The sequence below is a fragment of the Castor canadensis genome, chromosome 9 (assembly GCF_047511655.1).
Source record: "Castor canadensis chromosome 9, mCasCan1.hap1v2, whole genome shotgun sequence".
Taxonomy (NCBI): domain Eukaryota; kingdom Metazoa; phylum Chordata; class Mammalia; order Rodentia; family Castoridae; genus Castor; species Castor canadensis.
In genome coordinates, this window is record NC_133394.1 from 22060911 (window position 1) to 22080557 (window position 19647).

At 41.3% G+C, this 19647-nt stretch overlaps 1 protein-coding gene and 1 long non-coding RNA gene across 3 annotated transcripts; one reads left to right on the top strand and one right to left on the bottom strand.

Annotated features, from left to right (window-relative positions):
- Positions 1-5852: 5852 nt before the first annotated feature.
- LOC141410842 (uncharacterized) lies at positions 5853-12966 on the bottom strand. The gene is made up of 3 exons (XR_012435614.1): positions 12802-12966; positions 9534-9701; positions 5853-6028 (listed from the first exon to the last, which is right to left on the bottom strand). It is a non-coding gene; the product is annotated as an uncharacterized lncRNA (long non-coding RNA).
- Lrat (lecithin retinol acyltransferase) lies at positions 9292-18717 on the top strand. Of its 2 annotated transcripts, XM_074041338.1 has the most exons (4): positions 9292-9495; positions 9614-10154; positions 12891-12992; positions 14730-14856. In XM_074041338.1, exons 2-3 carry the CDS (start codon positions 9615-9617, stop codon positions 12957-12959), a joined length of 609 nt encoding a protein of 202 aa, XP_073897439.1. In that variant the 5' UTR covers positions 9292-9495; position 9614; the 3' UTR covers positions 12960-12992; positions 14730-14856. The 2 variants fall into 2 exon arrangements, with proteins under 2 accessions (XP_073897439.1, XP_073897438.1); XM_074041337.1 differs by lacking the exon at positions 12891-12992 and having other exon boundaries at positions 14730-18717.
- Positions 18718-19647: the final 930 nt, after the last annotated feature.

Sequence of the window (19647 nt, forward strand, 5' to 3'; positions counted from 1 at the left end):
GCTATTGTGAATAGTGCCACAATAAACATGGGTGTGCAGGTGCCTCTGGAGTAACGTGTGTCACAGTCTTTTGGGTATATCCCCAAGAGTGGTATTGCTGGATCAAATGGTAGATCAATGTCTAGCTTTTTAAGTAGCCTCCAAATTTTTTTCCAGAGTGGTTGTACTAGTTTACATTCCCACCAACAGTGTAAGAGGGTTCCTTTTTCCCCCGCATCCTCGCCAACACCTGTTGTTGGTGGTGTTGCTGATGATGGCTATTCTAACAGAGGTGAGGTGGAATCTTAGTGTGGTTTTAATTTGCATTCCCTTTATTGCTAGAGATGGTGAGCATTTTTTCATGTGTTTTTTGGCCATTTGAATTTCTTCTTTTGAGAAAGGTCTGTTTAGTTCACTTGCCCATTTCTTTATTGGTTCATTAATTTTGGGAGAATTTAGTTTTTTAAGTTCCCTGTATATTCTGGTTATCAGTCCTTTGTCTGATGTGTAGCTGGCAAATATTTTCTCCCACTCTGTGGGTATTCTCTTCAGTTTGGAGACCATTTCTTTTGTTGAGCAGAAGCTTTTTAGTTTTATGAAGTCCCATTTCTCTATGCCATCTCTTAGTTGCTGTGCTGCTGGGGTTTCATTGAGAAAGTTCTTACCTATACCTACTAACTCCAGAGTATTTCCTACTCTATCTTGTATCAACTTAAGAGTTTGGGGTCTGATATTAAGATCCTTGATCCATTTTGAGTTAATATTGGTATAGGGTGATATACATGAATCTAGTTTCAGTTTTTTGTAGACTGCTAACCAGTTTTCCCAGCAGTTTTTGTTGAAGAGGCTGCTATTTCTCCATCATATATTTTTAGCTCCTTTGTCAAAGATAAGTTGCTTATAGTTGTGTGGCTTCATATCTGGATCCTCTATTCTGTTCCACTGGTCTTCATGTCTGTTTTTGTGCCAGTACCATGCTGTTTTTATTGTTATTGCTTTGTAATATAGTTTGAAGTCAGGTATTGTGATACCTCCTGCATTGTTCTTTTGACTGAGTATTGCCTTGGCTATTCGTGGCCTCTTGTGTTTCCATATAAATTTCACGGTAGATTTTTCAATCTCTTTAATGAATGTCATTGGAATTTTGATGGGAATTGCATTAAACATGTAGATTACTTTTGGGAGTATCGACGTTTTTACTATGTTGATTCTACCAATCCATGAGCATGGGAGATCTCTCCACTTTCTATAGTCTTCCTCAATCTCTTTCTTCAGAAGTGTATAGTTTTCCTTGTAGAGGTCTTTCACATCTTTTGTTAGGTTTACACCTAGGTATTTGATTTTTTTTGAGGCTATTGTAAATGGAATTGTTTTCATACATTCTTTTTCAGTTTGCTCATTGTTAGTGTATAGAAATGCTAATGATTTTTCTATGTTGATTTTATATCCTGCTACCTTGCTATAGCTATTGATGATGTCTAGAAGCTTCTGAGTAGAGTTTTTGGGTCTTTAAGGTATAGGATCATGTTGTCTGCAAATAGGGATATTTTGACAGTTTCTTTACCTGTTTGTATTCCTTTTATTCCTTCTTCTTGCCTAATTGCTCTGGCTAGGAATTCCAGTACTATGTTGAATAGGAGTGGAGATAGTGAGCATCCTTGTCTGGTTCCTGATTTTAGAGGGAATGGTTTTAGTTTTTCTCCATTAAGTATAATGCTGGCTGTAGGTTTGTCATATATAGCTTTTATAATGTTGAGGAACTTTCCTTCTATTCCTAGTTTTCTTACAGCTTTTATCATGAAATGATGTTGGATCTTATCAAAGGCTTTTTCTGCATCTATTGAGATGATCAAGTGGTTTTTGTCTTTGTTTCTGTTAATGTGGTTTATTACGTTTATTGATTTTCGTATGTTGAACCACCCCTGCATCCCTGGGATGAAGCCTACTTGGTCGTGGTGAATAATCTTTTTGATGTGTTGCTGAATTCGGTTTGCCATTATTTTGTTGAGGATTTTTGCATCAATGTTCATTAAGGAGATTGGCCTATAGTTCTCCTTTTTGGAGGTGTCTTTGCCTGGTTTTGGGATAAGTGTAACACTGGCTTCATAAAATGTGTTTGGCAGTTTTCCTTCCCTTTCTTTTTTTTTTTTTGTCTTTTCTTTTTTGGTGCTGGGATTGAACCCAGGGCCTCACGCATGCTAGGCAAGCGCTGTACCACCAAGCTACATCCCAGCCCTTTCCTTCCCTTTCTATTTCATGGAACAGTTTAAGGAGGGTTGGTATCAGTTCTTCTTTAAAGGTCTGATTAAGCCTCAGTTTAAAACAAAGACAAAAAGCAAATTGTTATTGAAAACGGAATTAGGCAGCCCTACAAAGCATAGAAAAAAATGTAGTGTCTTCCACAAATAAAACAAATTCAGGGTGAGCCATAATTTAAGGAAACAAGAAGGGAGTTTAGACTTTGTTTTCTGATATTTGACTTGTTGGTGAGGTGTGCAGGAGGAACCATCTGCAGCTATTTCTAGATTGAGTTTCAGAAAGTTCAGGAGTGGAAGAGACTATGAGAGTCATAGGGATTAATAGACACTATCAATCTTTCTGCAGGTGATCAAGACAAAGGGTCAAAAAGTCAAATCTAACCCGTTCACTCAGAATCACAGAGTAGGTTGGGACCATATTCTGGGTGGTCTAGGACTAACAGTGAAGAATCTAAAAACAATGTTGAGGCTTTCTGGGTGGAGCTAAACCTTCAGGCCTGCTTCTAGACCTCCCTCTACCATTGATTCCTATTGATAAGCCAAGGCCTGTGGAGTCTGCCCTGGTTGCTTACTCTTCTGTGGCAGGCAGATCATTACTGGATGACACTTGTAACCTAGGAGACCCCAGGCCACTCTGCTACTCACTGTAAGCCTGAGTTCTCAATGTCCACAATGATTTTTTAGGAATGTTTTTCTGGATGCCACCAGCTCCCCAAGTACTGGAGTGGGAATGGTGTCTTTGGAGAATATCACAGGGAAAAAACACAACACAAAACAAAATCTAGAGTCCTTCATTCCAGACCCTGGACTCTTAGAATTAAATGAGAGAGAAAGTGTTATCTGGGCACCAGTGATTCATGTCTATAATCTTAGCTACTTGAGAGGCTGAGATCAAGAGGATTATGTTTTGAGACCACTTTGGGAAAATAGGCCAAAAGACCCCATCTCCAAAATAACCAGAGCAAAACGGACTAGAGGTGTGTTCAAGTGGTAAGGTGCTTGCTTTGCAAGCACAAAGTTCTGAGTTCAAAACCAGCCCTATCCCACCCCCCCCCCCAAAATTAATGTTACAACATGAAATTATGGCCAAAGGGCAGATATCCTGCTTTTTTCTTTTTGAAAATTAAAGTAATTGAACATAGAAGGAGCTGGAGTGTGACTCAGGGGTAGAGAATGTGCTTAGTATGCATGAGGCCCAGGGTTCTATCCCCAGCACCAAACCCCACCAAAAAAAATTCACCATTAAAATTGCTGTGATTCCTAATTTAAACTCCTGTGTAAAACAAAATAACTTTACAGATTTTGTAATTCATCTTTAAGGACAAAAAGTTACTGAGTTTCTTTGTTAATCTTATGTGATCCAATTTCAGTTTCTGCTCACTTACTTTACCTGGAAAGTCTGAGTGTTGAAATGAAAATAATCTTAAGAAACTCACTTTAAGGCAAGACAGTGTATAAGACAACCAGAATAAAAATAAGTGACTTTAATTCAAGCATGTAGTATGTGGACAGAGGAGAACATTAACTCTTAATTAGAGAGTGGCCCACTTGGAGGTTTCCTAATTAAATCTGAGGTAGGTCTTAAACTATTTAGGTGGGAATCAGCTTTAGTTGAACAACACTGAGTTTTTTGTATTTTTTTTTCCTTTTCTTTTTTGGCAGCACTGGGATTTGAACTTTCTTAGGAAGGTGCTCTTACCACTTGAGCCATTCCACCAGCTGAACTACACTGAGTTTTGTTTTAGATAGGGAAGGATAAAAGGAAATGTAACTACAAGACACTAGCATCATAGACTGACTTCCCTTCAAAATTAACATTAGAAATGAAAGAACTATTTTGTCCAAAAACATATTGGTAATATATAGTGCTACAAGACACTGGCAAAATGGTGATTTTATATCACTTAAAATTTCTGTGCAATTGAAGATAGGTTGTCAAAAGAGCCATTGATTGTTCAGCCCCAGCTGCTGGCAAGCTCCTGCATAGTGTTTTCTCTCCTTCTTAGGTAATTACTACTTCACAGATTTCTTTCTTTCTATTTAAAACAGTTCTCATGGATCCTGTTTGGATTTTCTAAGTCCTCAGTAGTGATTCATCTTCCTTTTCTCTTAATTACTCCGCATGAAAATTCAACAAGAGTTAAGAGTTTGAGTCATTTGATTTTCATGACCAGTTTTCTTTGCTTCCCTGAATTATTCAACCATTTCACTGACCTGGGAGCAATGCTCTTTGAAAACTCCCAAATCTGCTGATTATCCTTATGTGGACACCTACTGACCATCCTGACTGTCCCTGTCCTCAGGCTCTCTGAAGCTTCACTTAATTCCAAAACACTTAGAGGCCTACCTTCTGCTCACCCTTGGCTCTGTGCCAATCATCAGAAGGGATCTGTGAGTAAAAAGTGTGTCCTTAGTCTACACTGCATGTTGAGTGACTGCTGTCAAATCAGAGAGGGAAAAGCCACTCCATTTGTCCTGTGTCTCTGAAGAATGACACCAATGACATTATGGAGGATCCACTACATGGTGAACTTTCCTTCAATGCTGCAACATATTTGGTTCCATTTCATCCTCAAATACATTTTGAAATATTATTCTGTTTTAGAACAAAAGTCTCAAAGATGGCAAGTGACCTAATACTGCACGGTCTTTAAATCAGATTTGTGCTTCCTTCCTGTACATCACAGGTACCTCAGTCTGTCACTAAATTATATTAAGCTGTGTTCATTTGATTCTTCATAATGCTAAACATAAATTCTTTGTTTTGAAAAATGTTGTGATTTTGAGTTTTGCAAACAAGCACAACAAACAAAAGTGAGACTACCACCTTCAATCTTTTGAAAGATAATAGGTAGGAGGGAGACCCTGCTAATAAGGTGCTAATAAGGTGCTTCTCCAGCTAGGAAGGAAGCTGGTGAAGATCTCCTCCCAGGAAGTAATTAATTTCTATTGGCACTCCAGGCAGTACCAAGTTGGAAAGCGCCAGGAAAAGCTGTGGGCTCTTTTTTTCCTCTGCTTTCAGAAGGGATTTTGCAAAAGCTTTTATTTTCTCTGTCACTTAGAGTTGGCTAGTTAGGGTCTTCGCTTGTGGCCAGGAGGCCAGACCCGAACATATATAAATGAAATGAAAGCAGATGGACAGTCCAAAAGAAAAATAAGTGTGCAGATTATCATTATTGATGAGCCCAATGATTAAGTAATCTAAAAAAAAGAACTAAGAAGAACAAAGAGCATATCTTAGAGGAGAATAAGAACTTTAAATTATGCCATTTAGAAAACCAAAGATATTAGGCTTCAGACCCAGGGAAAGGAAAGTCTGAGACATAAAGAAGCCTGGGACACAGGGCTTAGGTTCTGCTCCTGGTTGTATACTTTTGGGTAAACACAGACCCGACCCTGTCCTCTTCATGTACAGAAGGAGGGATGTCAAATGGCCATCCAAGTGTACAGGCCTTTCTGGTGAGGGCATACAATTAACCAGAAGCTTAACTAACCCCTTCTCACTACCTGGTAAAATAGCTAATGTCCAAAAATTGAACCCCTGGTACTACAGAAGTGGAGAAATGAAGGCAGAATGACAAAAGAATGTACAATCTAAATTTGCAGTTAATTTTATTGAACCTCCAGGTCTGGCACAGTTCTGGCATACAGCAGGCACTCAGTAAATGATGAAATGATGGTGGATAGACTGATGGAAGGTTAGGCCTGCCCCTGTGGTGGTTAAGGATGTGAGACGAATGAGTCCTGTGGTTGATTCCTGATCCACACAGTTAACAGGCCTCAGTTTCTCCCTGTGAAGTAGAGGATACATCTTAGCTTACTGGGAGGATTTAATGAGAAAATGCCTTGCACATAAGAACACACAATAAACCTCAGCTACTATTAGTACTGATGCTGTGATCTTGTCCTCCACTCAAAAGAGTTCTCAGGAACAGGTAGGATCCTAAAGTTAGAAGCCTGCAGATAAGGGAATCTGTTAGGCCTCTAGGGTTTCTGTCAGACGCTGCACCTTCTCCCAATCCTGTCCACAGGTACCCTTTTTGCTGGGAACCTTGATGAGGCCTAGCACTCAAAAGTGAGAATCCAAGTTACATAGCTCTGAGAGCCCCAAATTTCAGCCTCATTTACACTGGAAAGACCCATCCAGGCCTGCCCACTACTGGTGGGAGTGCCCTAGCCTAGTTGCCTGGCAGGTGGGAACACTGTTGCTGTTGTTCCTCCTGCTGGCAGGGAGGGAAGTGGTGGCTGAGGTGTGAGCCCACCACTAACTGAGACTTGACAGCCCATTTGCATGCATTTAAGGACTCGGTACATTGGTACATCGGAAAACTTCAGGTCACAGACTGTAGCTCCCTTTCATAGGATCTGGGGAAAGATAGATCTTTCTAGTAACAGACAGGGTAGAGGGGTGGATAGACAGGTTTCTGTCTACAAATGGCTGTTTCTGATTTCAGAGAACCTGCCATGGTCAGATCTCTCTTGGGTTTTTCCTCTTAACAGTGATCATGTCTCTTCCCTTTGTTTAGCTAAAATTGATGCAGCAAAAATATTAGTGAGAGTGTGAAGCTATAGCATATAAACACATTTTTATGAAGTCTGCTTCTAGTGAGCTGCAAAAAGATGCACGACTTAGAAAACATTGAGAAGCTGATACCTTTTGCAGGTGAGGTTGCAATGGTCATTGGGCAAGGGAGGAGGAGATGGTAAGCTGTCCAGTCATCAAGACTTCATTGATGCTGTATTTTTTTTTTCAGTTGAAAAGCAGCCTAATCTCGGCTTAAACCCAACCCTACCCCCCCACCCCAACCCCCACCCCGAACCCCTGCCTCCCGCAAGAGGCCTGGGAGACATCAGAAACAAGACAAATGAAGAACTTCCACCGCCTGCCTGGGATTCAAAAAGCCGAATTTCCGGCAGGCAAGGCAGTTCCAATGAGGAAAAAAAAAAAGTTTACTTAATGGCATAATATCGAGGCTTAAAAATTAGGACTTATCGGAGGTAAAATAACAGTCTTCAAGAAACTATGGCCACTGTCCACTCCTTCATTTTCAAATTGCCAGAATATCTGCGATCTTGAAAAACCAACACCGATTCCTGCCTCTTACCGTTCTCACCACTTTTCTTTAAGTGATTGTCTTTACGAAGGCAGCCAAAAATTTAACCCCACTGGGAGCGGAGGGTGGGGGTGGCGGGGATAGTGGGTAGGGTTGGGGAGGGACAAAAAAAAACCCGTCAAAATCAGCAAGGCCTCTCCCAGAATGTGCGGATGAGGCTATACAATCTGCACACGATTTCTGCAAGGGTTCTCGATGGAGCCGCGAGGCTGTTCTCTGTGCTTTGGTCTCCAGGCCCGAGACAGTCTAGGTGTTATAAAGTCGGCTTAGTGACCACCGGAGACGGAAACCGCTAATTGACAAATCCTCTTTGATCTCCCGGCCATTTGGCCCCTGACACAGAGGCTCTGGCATAGGCGCTTTCCCAGAATTTGAACCAAAGGAGCGCGTCCAGCGCCTGTGGGCGCGACGTGGGTCCCCAGTGACCGTGAGCCCACGGTCTGGATCAGACATTCACATTTTTTTGCCACTGTACTTGTAGAGAAGTGTCTGATTAGATTCGGCAACTCTAGCCCAGCGCTTTTCTTTAAATCTGGGGGGTGGCCTGGGGGAATAATTTACAGTGTCCATGTCCACTGCCTTCCCCACCTTTCTCTTTCCATTCGTCCCCTCTTTTTTTTTTTTTTTTTTTTTTTTTGCTAGGACTATAATGTGATTTGCAATCTTAGGTGAATGAACAAAAGTGGAGCGCTGGGGACAGATCGCAGGGGACAGATGCGGAGTGAGAGCAAAACACCGGTATGGGGGATAATAGGCAGCCGGCCTCCTCCCCGCCTGGTCTCCACTGCCCCTTCGTAGTCCACGTAAGATGAATGTCCCCTCATCCGTCATCTTCGGCAAACGGCCTCCCCCTAGGCAAGCAGAGAATCTAATGAAACCTATTAGCTAGCTCCGAACTGAGCACCTTTGTGAAGCCAACCGAGGGTCTCCATTGTGCCCTTTTTCCGCGGAATTTAATCATTTACCTCCGCGTAAGAGCGGAACTCAGCGCAGGTCTGGACACCGTGTGCCCAGCTCCGCACCGCCGGCGCATCAGCAGCTCCCTCCCGCGGCGGTCCCTGAACCACCCTCGCGGATGCCCCGGGGTCACGCTGCGGGCGCACGAGCAGGAACGTCGCACCTGGTCCACGTGTCCGACTCTCTTAGTCCCCGTAGAGCCGCTGAGCTTTAAGAGACAACTGCGAACACTTCGGCTGGTACTGTGTGACCGGGACTCCAAGGAAACACACTTGACATGAATCCTGCTTTCCTGGCGGACGTTGGGGCCTCGGGGTTTTTCATGCTGACGGTTGGAAGGCGCGCGCTCAACGGCCACTGGGGGCCTTGGAGCGCAGAGGGGCCTCGGGTTCGGATCGACGGCGCTGGGGGACTGGACGCGCGGGTAGCAACCCCATCCCCACCCCCCGCGTGTCCCCAGAAAGCACGAGGGATCCTGGGCATTTAAAGGTGGGCAGAGAGGTCCGTTTGGGCTAGACTCCTCGGGCTTTCTGTGTGCGCACTTGGCAGAGGAAATGCAAACTCTGTAGTAAGCCGAGGTCTCCGGGTGTCACCCCTTTAGAGGGAGGTGGTCCTACTCAAAAATCTTGCCCCAGAGGACTTTCCATCTGAAAAGATCGTGGAGTTCCTGGAACGCGCTCCAGTCCGGACAGGTGCAGAACCTTTGGCGCGGCCACGCTTTCGATCTAATCCCCTAAACTGGCCGCTTAAAGACCGGAGAGCTTGGGTCTCCAGTGAAGGCGGATCACGCGACTAGGGGGTGGGGGCATCACCGTGCAGAACCCTGGCTTCCAAAAGCCCAGGCTCCCGCGGCCTCCCCTCTGAGAGTGAGCTGAACGCCGGGGCCCAATCAGTGCGTTCTCCGACCGGTGACCGTGTTCGGCCCGCCCCCTCCACGACTATAAAAGTTGGTGCGAAGTCTGCATTGGGTATTCCGCGTGCAATCCCGCGCCCCCTGCACTGACCCCAGGTGCGCTCCTTCGCCTGCTCGTCTGAGTGCGGGTCTCTGTGGCCCGCAGTCACTAACTCCTCATTCTCCTTGGTCCCCAACACGGGGTGACTGGGCCAGTCTGCAGGCTTCCCCCTCCTCCCTTCTTTTTCTCCCTCCCGCCTCAGCAGCCGCCGCACCTCGCTTCGCCGACCCGCAGGTGAGCAGCACTGCAGCGCCGCTGTCCGGCGAACTCACCTTGCACTGCCCAGGTCTGGCTGGGGCGGTGGCGGCACAGCTGCCCCCACCCCACCCTCTTAAATCGCTCTTCCCTGCAGGATGAAGAATTCGATGCTGGAGGTGGTGTCCCTGCTGCTGGAGAAGTTGCTCCTCATCTCCAACTTAAGGCTCTTCAGTTCGAGCGCTCTGGGTGAAGACAAAGGGAGGAACAGTTTTTATGAGGTCAACTCTTTCCTTCGCGGCGACGTGCTGGAGGTGCCCCGGACCCACCTGACTCACTATGGTATCTACCTGGGTGACAACCGTGTCGCCCACCTAATGCCTGACATCTTGTTGGTGCTGACCAACGACAAGGGACGCACTCAGAAGGTGGTCTCCAACAAGCGTCTCCTCCTGGGCGTCATCGTCAAGGTGGCCAGCGTCCGCGTGGACACAGTAGAGGACTTCGCCTATGGAGCCAACATCCTCGTCAATCATCTGGATGAGTCCCTCAAGAAGAAGGCGCTGCTCAATGAGGAGGTGGCCGAGAGAGCTGAGAAGCTGCTGGGCCTTACCTCCTATAGTCTACTATGGAACAACTGCGAGCACTTTGTGACCTACTGTAGATACGGCACCCCGCTCAGCCCCCAGGCGGAAAAGGTAGGACGGGATGCGGAGGGAAGGTGACCCCGGTGGCAGTCTCCTCTCCTCCCTGACCTTTTCTTGTCCCTAGGAACAGAGATCTTCCTGGATACCTCCCCCACCACTTCCACGCCATTCTTGAGTTCTAGATTATGTAAGGAAAGCTCTAGTTTCTAAGGGAGGCCGGGTAAATAAAAACAATGCGCCTCGCAGGTTAGAAATCTTCAGCCAAAGGGCGTGGCCATGCAGGATGCTTTCAGTGATTCCAGAGTCCTGTCCAGTTATTGCTGCAGAATCTCCACGTACTACGTGGTTCAAATGACAAAGGGCAGGTGACTGATGGTCACAGGCAATCTGCCAGTGTGCTCAAAACTTCTCCCCAAAGAACTGCCATTCGAAGACAGGTGTCCATTGTTTTTATCTATTTTTTATTTATTTATTTATTTTTTCGGTACTGGGGCTTGAACTCAGGGCCTTCACCTTGAGCCACTCCATCAGTCCAATTTTTCATGATAGAGTTTTTGAGATATAGTCTCGCGAACTATTTGCCCCGGCTGGCTTCGAACTTCGATCCTCCTGCTCTCTGCCTTCTGAGTAGCTAGGATTACAGGCTGAGCCACCGGCACCCGGCTCCATTGTTTTTTATTTGATCCATAACATTAGCAACACATTGTGTGCCTTTAAGGAAGTGTGCAGTTTTCTCCCTCTGTAAGTTTCATGGGTGAATTCCCTTTGCTTAATATAAACTGTCAAAATTCCTAGTAACAGGACATCCCTGGTAGGTCTCTTATTCCTGTGTCTGCTTCAGATAGGTTTTTTCGTTGTGATTTCTTTGTGTTGGCTTTGATCCCCATCTAACTTCCTCTTTGCTAAGCATCCAGGTGAGTGACCCATTAGCCCCAAAGGTAGGCTAGATTGCTTATAAAATTCCAGAGATCAAAACAATTGATCCACAAGAAGAGCCCTTAAGTGAAGAAACTAATATGGATACTGTGGGGGATAAAAAGCAGTAGTAAAATTTAACATTCTTAAATAAGCCACACATTCAAAGGGGGAGGAGGATGTGTTATTTCCTGTTGAAACCTCTTAACTTTGAAAGACAAGTAACATTTTAAGCCTGCAACTTCATTTGCAGTTGCAAGCGCTCAGCCCTCCTGGGAGTAGTTACAGGAATATTGTAAGTATTCACTCTTCTTCATGGAAACTTAGTCAATCGCACAATCAGCTTTAGTGTTATTCTTCATATTTAGTTTTTTTGGACTAAAAGAACCTGAGTCTATATAACCATGCTCTACATCTTAGGTTTTAATTGCTCTACATCTTGATTAATTTTTTTTTTACCTAAATGGGAAAAATCTCCAAGGCAGAGGTTGAAACTATTATGCTTTTATATATCAGCATATGAAACTTATTGTAGATTTTTTTATGCAGCCCAAACAGACTCAATCTAGGAATTCCTTTTCAAGCAAAATAAAAATACAGTTAGAGCACTGTGGAATGATTCAAGAATCATAGCTCCAATCCAGGCCCGTTTAGAAAGAAACCTCCCCACACTTAACAAACACCAGCTCTGAAAGTACACAAAGGAAACACATCAGATTTACTTAAGAACCAAGCAAATCATTTCTCTAAGGAAAAAACAGTCTTTCTGTCTGATAATTAGGAGTTATCCTTTCATGGAACACATATACCACTGTATTTCTACAGAAAAACATTATAAGCACTTTTGAAAGGTAGCAAAATATTTAATCTGCATAAAGAACTAGTTTCTCATCTTTGGAAACTTGTCAGGTTTTACAGCAGGGAAGAAGTGTTTTAATTACTGTTGCTGCACAGCACCTCTTATGAAACTGAGTTTTTGTCTTCTCTTTGAATGGTCTAAACAAACAGTTTGGCACCAGACTAGATTTTTTTCCCAGGGGAAAAAAGTCCTTATCCCAAATTAAAAATGTAAAAACTGTTTTTTTTTAACATGTCCTGCAGGGAAGCAGGTCATTTAATTGTGAAAGATTCTACTTTTTAGAAGCCTAAGGAATTATTGGATTCTGGTCTAATTGTTGAGGTGATAGTATTCACAGCTATCATCATCTTAACATGACCATGGCAAAGTCATCTCTTACTTAAGGTCCAGTTTATAAAAACTCTCAAGAATGCTCTCCCTCAGGAAAACATTGCAGTTAGTTTGAAATTGCAATTAGCCTAGAGCTTTTTTTTATGCTAATGCTATTTTTTTACAAGTTTAGAAATCATAAAATTAAGGGATTTTTAAATCGACAGCAATATTTTGTAAATAACAAATTCCTTTAATAAATAACTATTACTATTCCTGATGCTTTTTCTATTACCCCCCCACCCCCTTCGGACTTTGGTAATACTGCTTTTTCATTGCTAAAATGAAGCAAATGCCTCTTTATTTTCAGAGGATTCAGTGTTCACAAAAGTGTCTACAGGCTTCTTGACACTTTCTGGAAATTTCATTCTCTTGAGCATCTCCTGAGATGCCTCCTGGCCTGATGGCCTAGTAAACAGGGAAGGAACATTAAAATATGATGCTCCTTGAAGAAACCTGCTCTGGGGGAAAGAGTCCACAGTGATTATCAGTTTGCCTGCATTACAAAATTATTGGAAAAAGATAAACGAGCATAACCATATCAAGACAACTTACTTACTCCAGTAGATGTCCTCCATTCTTTACCAAGATACTTTTCTCACTGTTCTGATAGCTGCATTCAGTTTCATTATCACTACCTTAAGTCCAGGTACTATTTGCCTGAGCTGGCTTCGACCTGTGATCTTCCTGATCTCTGCCGCCTGCGTAGCTAGGATTACAAGTGTGAGCTGCTGGCATACGTCCAGGTACTTACTCAATGTCTTGTCAGTTTAGTAGAAAGAGACAAATTGGATACTTGTGACATAAATAGACTAACATTGGATGATTAACAAGATGTTTCATGATTGTTTAAATGTTTAATACATAAAAGTACAAATAGTGATGATTGTACATTAAAATGTACATTAATTCATGCTGAGAAATGTACTATAGGTTCTGTCATCCTTGTGGAAACATTGTAGCATGTACCACTCCAGCACTGTCATCTTAAGGGACTACCACTGAATGTGTGGTCAGGCCTTGTCTGAAACATCATTATTCAGCACATGACTGTTTTGAACTTGTTTATTCTACCCATTAAAAGACCTGTCCCCCCCCCCGCAAAAAAAAAAAGAGAGAGAGAGAGAGAGAATTGGAAAACCTAGCTGTTCAGTCCTCGTATAAGCCACTGAAGGAGACCCTAAAATCATACATGGTGCCATGTTCTAGAAAAGGAGCTTAAATTTAGTATGAATAGCAAAACTCATGAAAATGATAATTGTTAAATTTTGGCAGTGACAATGAAATGGTGAGGTAGAGATAATTAAGCAATATCTTACATTTATATGGTGTAGAAGAATGGAAAATACTCTTTTTCTTTTTGCATAGTTCTAATTTGATTCTCACAGCTACCTGGGTATTCCTATGAAGGAGAAGAGGGTAATATGGAGAGGTTAAGTGACTTACTTGAGGTCACACAGTCAATAAGGTAGAATCAGGACATTCAAACATAGGCCAATGATTTCCAAGTAAAATTATTTTTTGTATGTTTGGCACTGGGGGATTTGAACTCAGGGCTTTGCACTTGATAAGCAGGTGCTCTACCACATAAGCACCTGCTTTTGATTGTTTTTGAGATAGGGTCTTGAGTTTATAGACCAGCCAGCTTGAACCAGGATTCTCCTATTTAGGCTTTCTGAGGAGCTGCTATGACAGATGCATGCTACCCCACCCAACTTTTTATTGATTGTGATGGGGATCTCAGGAACTTTTTTCAGGGGCTGGCTTTGAACTTCTATCCTCCCAATCCCTGTCTCCAAAATAGCTATGATTACAGATATAAACTATTGCACCTAGCTGTAAAATTATTTTTCTAAGAAAAAAAAATTACTCATATTAGAAGGATGCCTTCCTCAGGGGTGGGGATCATATTTAATTTTTTTTATTTTCAGCTGATTATGTGTCATATATGGATTAGGAATTTAATTTACTTGGGCAGGGAATGGGAGATAACAACACAATGAGACTGATTCTCTGCCTTTAGATTTTTAGACTTACAAAAACATTATTATTGATATCACCAAATTTAAGGATGGTGAATAATTGAATTCACCAACAGGCTACATTCTGGGGTTTTTTTCTTTACTCCAGACTAGAGACCTTTCTTATATTAATTTAAAAATATGCTATCAGTATTCAGTAGCCAGATGTTTTTAGCCTTTAATGCTGAGCAACTCTTATGTGGTTACATTCTATAGTTATCTATTAAATTCTGTATTTACAAAGGCAACTACTGCCTTTTCTCAATCTAGTGCCTAAAGCCTCACTCCAGCTTCTGTGGGATACAGACTCAAGAATCTGGACTTCTATTTTTTCATAAAATAACAGGAACTTCTAGTTCTCCTGGTAGACAGAAATTAGCTGGGACCTCCTTTCCTTTTTGGTATGTGTGATTCTCTTAGGTTTAGCCACCTTTCTTAATATTCTTAACTTTTATTTTCTAGTTTTGTGAGATTGTGAAGATTATCATTCGTGATCAGAGAAGTGTCCTTGCTTCTGCACTCTTGGGACTGGCATCCATTGTCTGCATGGGTCTGATGTCATACGCCACCCTTCCTGCGATTTTCATCCCATTCTTCTTATGGATGGCTGGCTAGCCTCACATCCCCCTGGTGATGTGTAGGTATTCTGTGTGTAAATAAGTTTATATTTATAGAGCACAAATCACTATAAGCATTGTTGAGAAGTGACCGAAACACTGTGTTCTGATAAAAATGTGATTAAGAATCACACAAAGTGCTTGCTGTGTGAGCCAAGAACAAAGGCTATCTGAATCTCCTCAGGCAGTTATGTTACAAAAAAAACAAAACAAAACAAAACAAAAAAACCTGCCATCCAAACCTTGGAAACATGACAGCTTGTGATAGAATTCATCAGCACAAGAAAACAAGATCAAAATGATGACCGTGGGAGATTATTTGTCTTATGCTTTTCTCCGGTAATCATTCTTCTGTTAGACCTGAATTTGAAGATTGGAAGATCTCTTAACTGAGATCACTAACTTTTTTGCACATTTATTCTGTTTATAAAACTGAAAGAATTTTCCTCCTTCATATGAAAACATGTTTGATGATTAGCTAAAAAGAAACATTGGACAAAATTCACATTCTGGTTCTTTTTTTTTTTTTTTTTCATTTATTATATGTGATCCCAAGTAAATGAAGAATATTGTATTCTCATTGACTTGAACATTTTATTTTCATGATTTGGCAAAATTAAGGTTTAATGAAAAGGTAACTGACTGTAAAGTATAGAAATCTGTGTCATCCTGCAGAAATGTCTACTATAGCCAATAGCTATTTATATTTGAACAATGTCATTGGTTTTACTTATAAGGAACCCTGAGAGTTATTACTTTTCCCCTTTCTGTGCCTCTGTGGCCACTTTCAAACCCTTTGAGAGGTAAATGAATATAACACTAATATAATTCCAGTATTTGGTGAATGTGTGTGTCAAATAAATACACAGACACATATACATAAATTGAAAGACATGTTTTTTACAGTCTGTATTTTTATTTGCATATAATTGTTGTACAGGGGGATATTTTGTGATATTTACATATATGCTCACAATATATCTTAGTTAGATTTAACCCCTCCACATTTCTTTCTTGATTATTTTATTATACTGGTGTGGTTGTTAAAGTTTATCTGGAGAGGTGACTATAAATGCAAACCTAATCCCAATTTTCTTGGGTTCTCAAATCTGTAGATATATGTCATTGGACAGGTTATCTTTGAAAACATTTACTAATGTACTACATAATTTTCTTAAACCCTCAGATTTGTTTTTTGGTCAGTCTTCTCCATTTCACTTCACTCCATAGAAGTATCCCACAAATACAACCCAAATAGGTAGGGCTAAAAGAAATTACCCTCTGATATAATTTTAGTATTGCAAGGCATGTGAGTTGATTTCACTAAGACCACTATAATATCTGAGTTGAGATGTAGCAGTGTTAAAACAAACCTTCAGGTACTTTTGCAAAAAATCACTAAATTCTAAAAATGAAGCCACAAGCTAGATTTGCATTTCAATTACTAGTATTGCTTTATTAGCCTGGCATGGTGATGTGTGCCTATAATCTCAGCACTAGGGAGGCTGAGGCAGGAGAACTGTGACTTCAAGGTCAACCTGGGCTACATAGTGAAACAATGTCTGAAAAAAATTGCTTTATTAATCCCAAAACAATGAACCGTATTGTGAACTGTCAATCAGTGGTGATCCAAAGGGAAAAAAATTAAAGAGATTTTATTTATTTATTTATTTATTTTTGCAGACTTTATCTTAACTGAGGTTTGTCACTAGCTGTCCTACAAGTTCAGTTGGAGTGTAATAATTAAACTTTGTGTTTAATTATTTACATGTTTTAAATAACTAAAACATTAAATGGCAACACCAAAAAGTATAGATGTTCTATGTGCCTATTCCAACCACTTTAAATTATGTTAAGTATCTATGCATAAAAGCAACCACTATAAAAAGTGTTGTATTAGTGGTTTTTTACTTCTTACCCTTGTAGCAATTGTTTAAATAAATTCTTATGTTAAAAATATAATGTCCTCATAAATAACTTACACCTTTTTTTACAGACTTTAGTATTACAGGCGGCTATACCACTGTTTGAAATTAAATCTGTGTTCAAAGATAAAGATCCCTCATTAAATGCCAAAGAGGTTATTAGGATTAAAATTAACATCATGAGTCTTCATTCACTTCATGTCATTAAGGCAAGAGTCAATGTCATCATTCATTGGGAGGCTTACTACCTGCTAGGCCCTCACCTGCTGCAATTTCATGATCTAGAATCAATATTATTATTTTTTTAACTAGTCACAATAGCAAGTGTATAGATAAGTGCTGTGGGAATATGAAGGAAGAAGCAAGTAAGTGAGCCTGAAGTGTCAGAGACATCTTCAAATAAGAAAGAAGCCATGCAGGTGTGAAGCTGAGAAGTAGTATAAAGTGATCTTACCACACTGATTTTTTTTCAACTGCCTGAGGGAAGAGGAGCAGGAAGGAAGGTTTTTATCTGTTAAGTGTTCTACAACCCCAGAATTGCTGGACTTCCTTAGGAAAAAGCGAGGGTTTTATCAGTTGCTTAACAAGGTAGAAAGAGAAGCAATCTTCCTGAGTGTGGTTATGGAAGAAACCCAGAGCCAGTCATTTGTCATTTGTCTCCTAACTTGAAGCAGTCCATGAATTTCTGTGGGCTTCATCAGTCAAGGCTCATCGTAATGATCCAAGTCTCTTATATTTCTATATTTCTATTGTAGCTTGTGAAATGATAACTAAGTAGTGTCTGATGAACTTTCTCATTGCTTATTTTGTTCTTTGCCATAGGTGAAGGCCAAAGGTACCAGGGGGGCAAAGATGAATTAATGCAAGTGTCAGGTACTAGGCAGGTGTTAGGAATGAAAAGATGCATGAGGCATGGACCTCTTCCTTGAAGTGCATGTCCTATTAGACATAAGTGTATTAAGACTTTCCGCGATGACTATCAGAAGAGATCTAATTGAAGACATGGAAAGAGAAGGAGCTGGTTTTAACTGATGAGGCCAAAATTATAGGGACTGTGTACTAAGACTTGAAGGATGGGTGTTTATTTCCAGGGGACAAACTTTGAGCAGGACAATCTACATATGGAAAAAATGCATGGAAACTGCCCCTCCCTCCAACATGCAAGGTGCATAGCTTCTACAGAAAGCATGAAACTGCAAAGGGCATTTGGGCAAATGCAAGTGATTCAAAGGCCAGAGCAGAGCAAGGGTGCTGAGTAGAGACATCGGGAAAGGAAAAACAATGGTCAAGTGGTGCAAGGGCAAGTTGTTGTGCAGACCCAGAAGTTTGGACTATATGAACAGGCCACAGGGATGTGGGGTACAGAAAGGTAATTCCCAAAAATGTGACAGAAGGATGAAGGCTTGGGGAAGGCTGGACAAAGACTAAGAAATTTAGCCAAGGTTCTCATCTCTCAAATAAGAGTCAAGGAAGCGTCAACAGACTTTAGCCAAATGCTGTCATTTGACTCATGACGTACCCTTCTTTCCTGCAAAAACAGTTGATTCCTGCAAAATAAATGAACTTCATGGTGATGTGTGTATATATTAGATTCTCCTAGGCTTTGTGAAATATGCTAGACAAGTAAGTATGGATTTGTTGTTTAAAACTTTTTTTACAATATATAGTTCCTATTTTCTCATTTTTTATTTCATATTGTTGCTGTCAAAGATCAAAAATGTTTTCCAGAAACATCAAGTTACAGCAATGGCAAAAGTGTTCTGAGGCAGAAGAGAAGCATATGGTAAATGGTGGTCAATCTTTGTTTTATATGATCTATACAGAGAGTTTTACAGTCTAGAATCCTCCAGCTAAACTAATTTTACATTTGACATTCATGCATGCTGAATAAAATCATTTCTGCATGTAGTTCTCTGTTGCCTTTGAATTTGAAATGCATAGAAGTAGTTCACAAATACTGTTTTTGAGCATAATAGACTGAAGAATTCTACTGCTCCAAGCTTCTTTTATAATAGCTATACATATTTGAAATTAAAACTTTATGTGGATCTGTTTTCAGACTAATATGATCTAACATCTTGAAGCCTACTTTGGTTACACAGGAATATTAAACAACAAATCCCTTCTCAATTCTACAAATTAAGCAGTAACAACTAATCAGACTATAATGCTATCAAAGCAACCTAAAGCTGAATGCTGGCATGGGAACTGGGTCCTAGTGGGAACAAGCTACAGGGCCTGGCTAGACATACATTTACAGTGAAGAACCACAGAGGTTACTGGACCAAACTCAAACACCAACCATATTTACAGATGCAAAAAGTCAGGCATGGAGGGGGTGAAGGGCTTCAGAGCCAGGACCAGAACATGGCTCCTGATTTCTTTCCAACTGTACCATGTAGCTCCCTGATTCTCCCAGGAATTGGACCGTCCTCCAAAGGATGGATTAATTTCTTGCACTCCTGGGTATTCTAAGCAAGGCCACATGAGGACAAACTGGTTAGAATCTCAGTCCTGTAGCTGCTTAGTCTTAGGAGAAAGAAAGACAGCAAATAGATTTTTAAACATTGATAAACTTGAACAGATGTCAGAAGATCCAAGATCAGAACTTTACCTGTCTGCTGGGGCCACTGAAGGAGAGGGACATTCAAGAATGTCATTACCCTGAATACTGCCTAGGTAACCTAGCTGAATTTCTATCCTAACTTAGTGTGGTTTGAGGATAGGACACCTATAGGCTAGAAGTTCCCCTGCAGGTGGGCTCACCAAAACTGGCTGGATCTGCCTCTAATTGGGCAGATCTGGCACTGGTGCGGCTCCAAAAAGGCATCTGGTGTT

Coding starts and splice junctions, on each gene's coding strand:
- Lrat (XM_074041337.1), top strand. CDS start 9,615: ATGAAGAATTCGATGCTGGAGGTGGTGTCCCTGCTGCTGGAGAAGTTG. Junction 10,155..14,729: donor TCAGCCCCCAGGCGGAAAAG/GTAGGACGGGAT, acceptor TTTATTTTCTAG/TTTTGTGAGATTGTGAAGAT.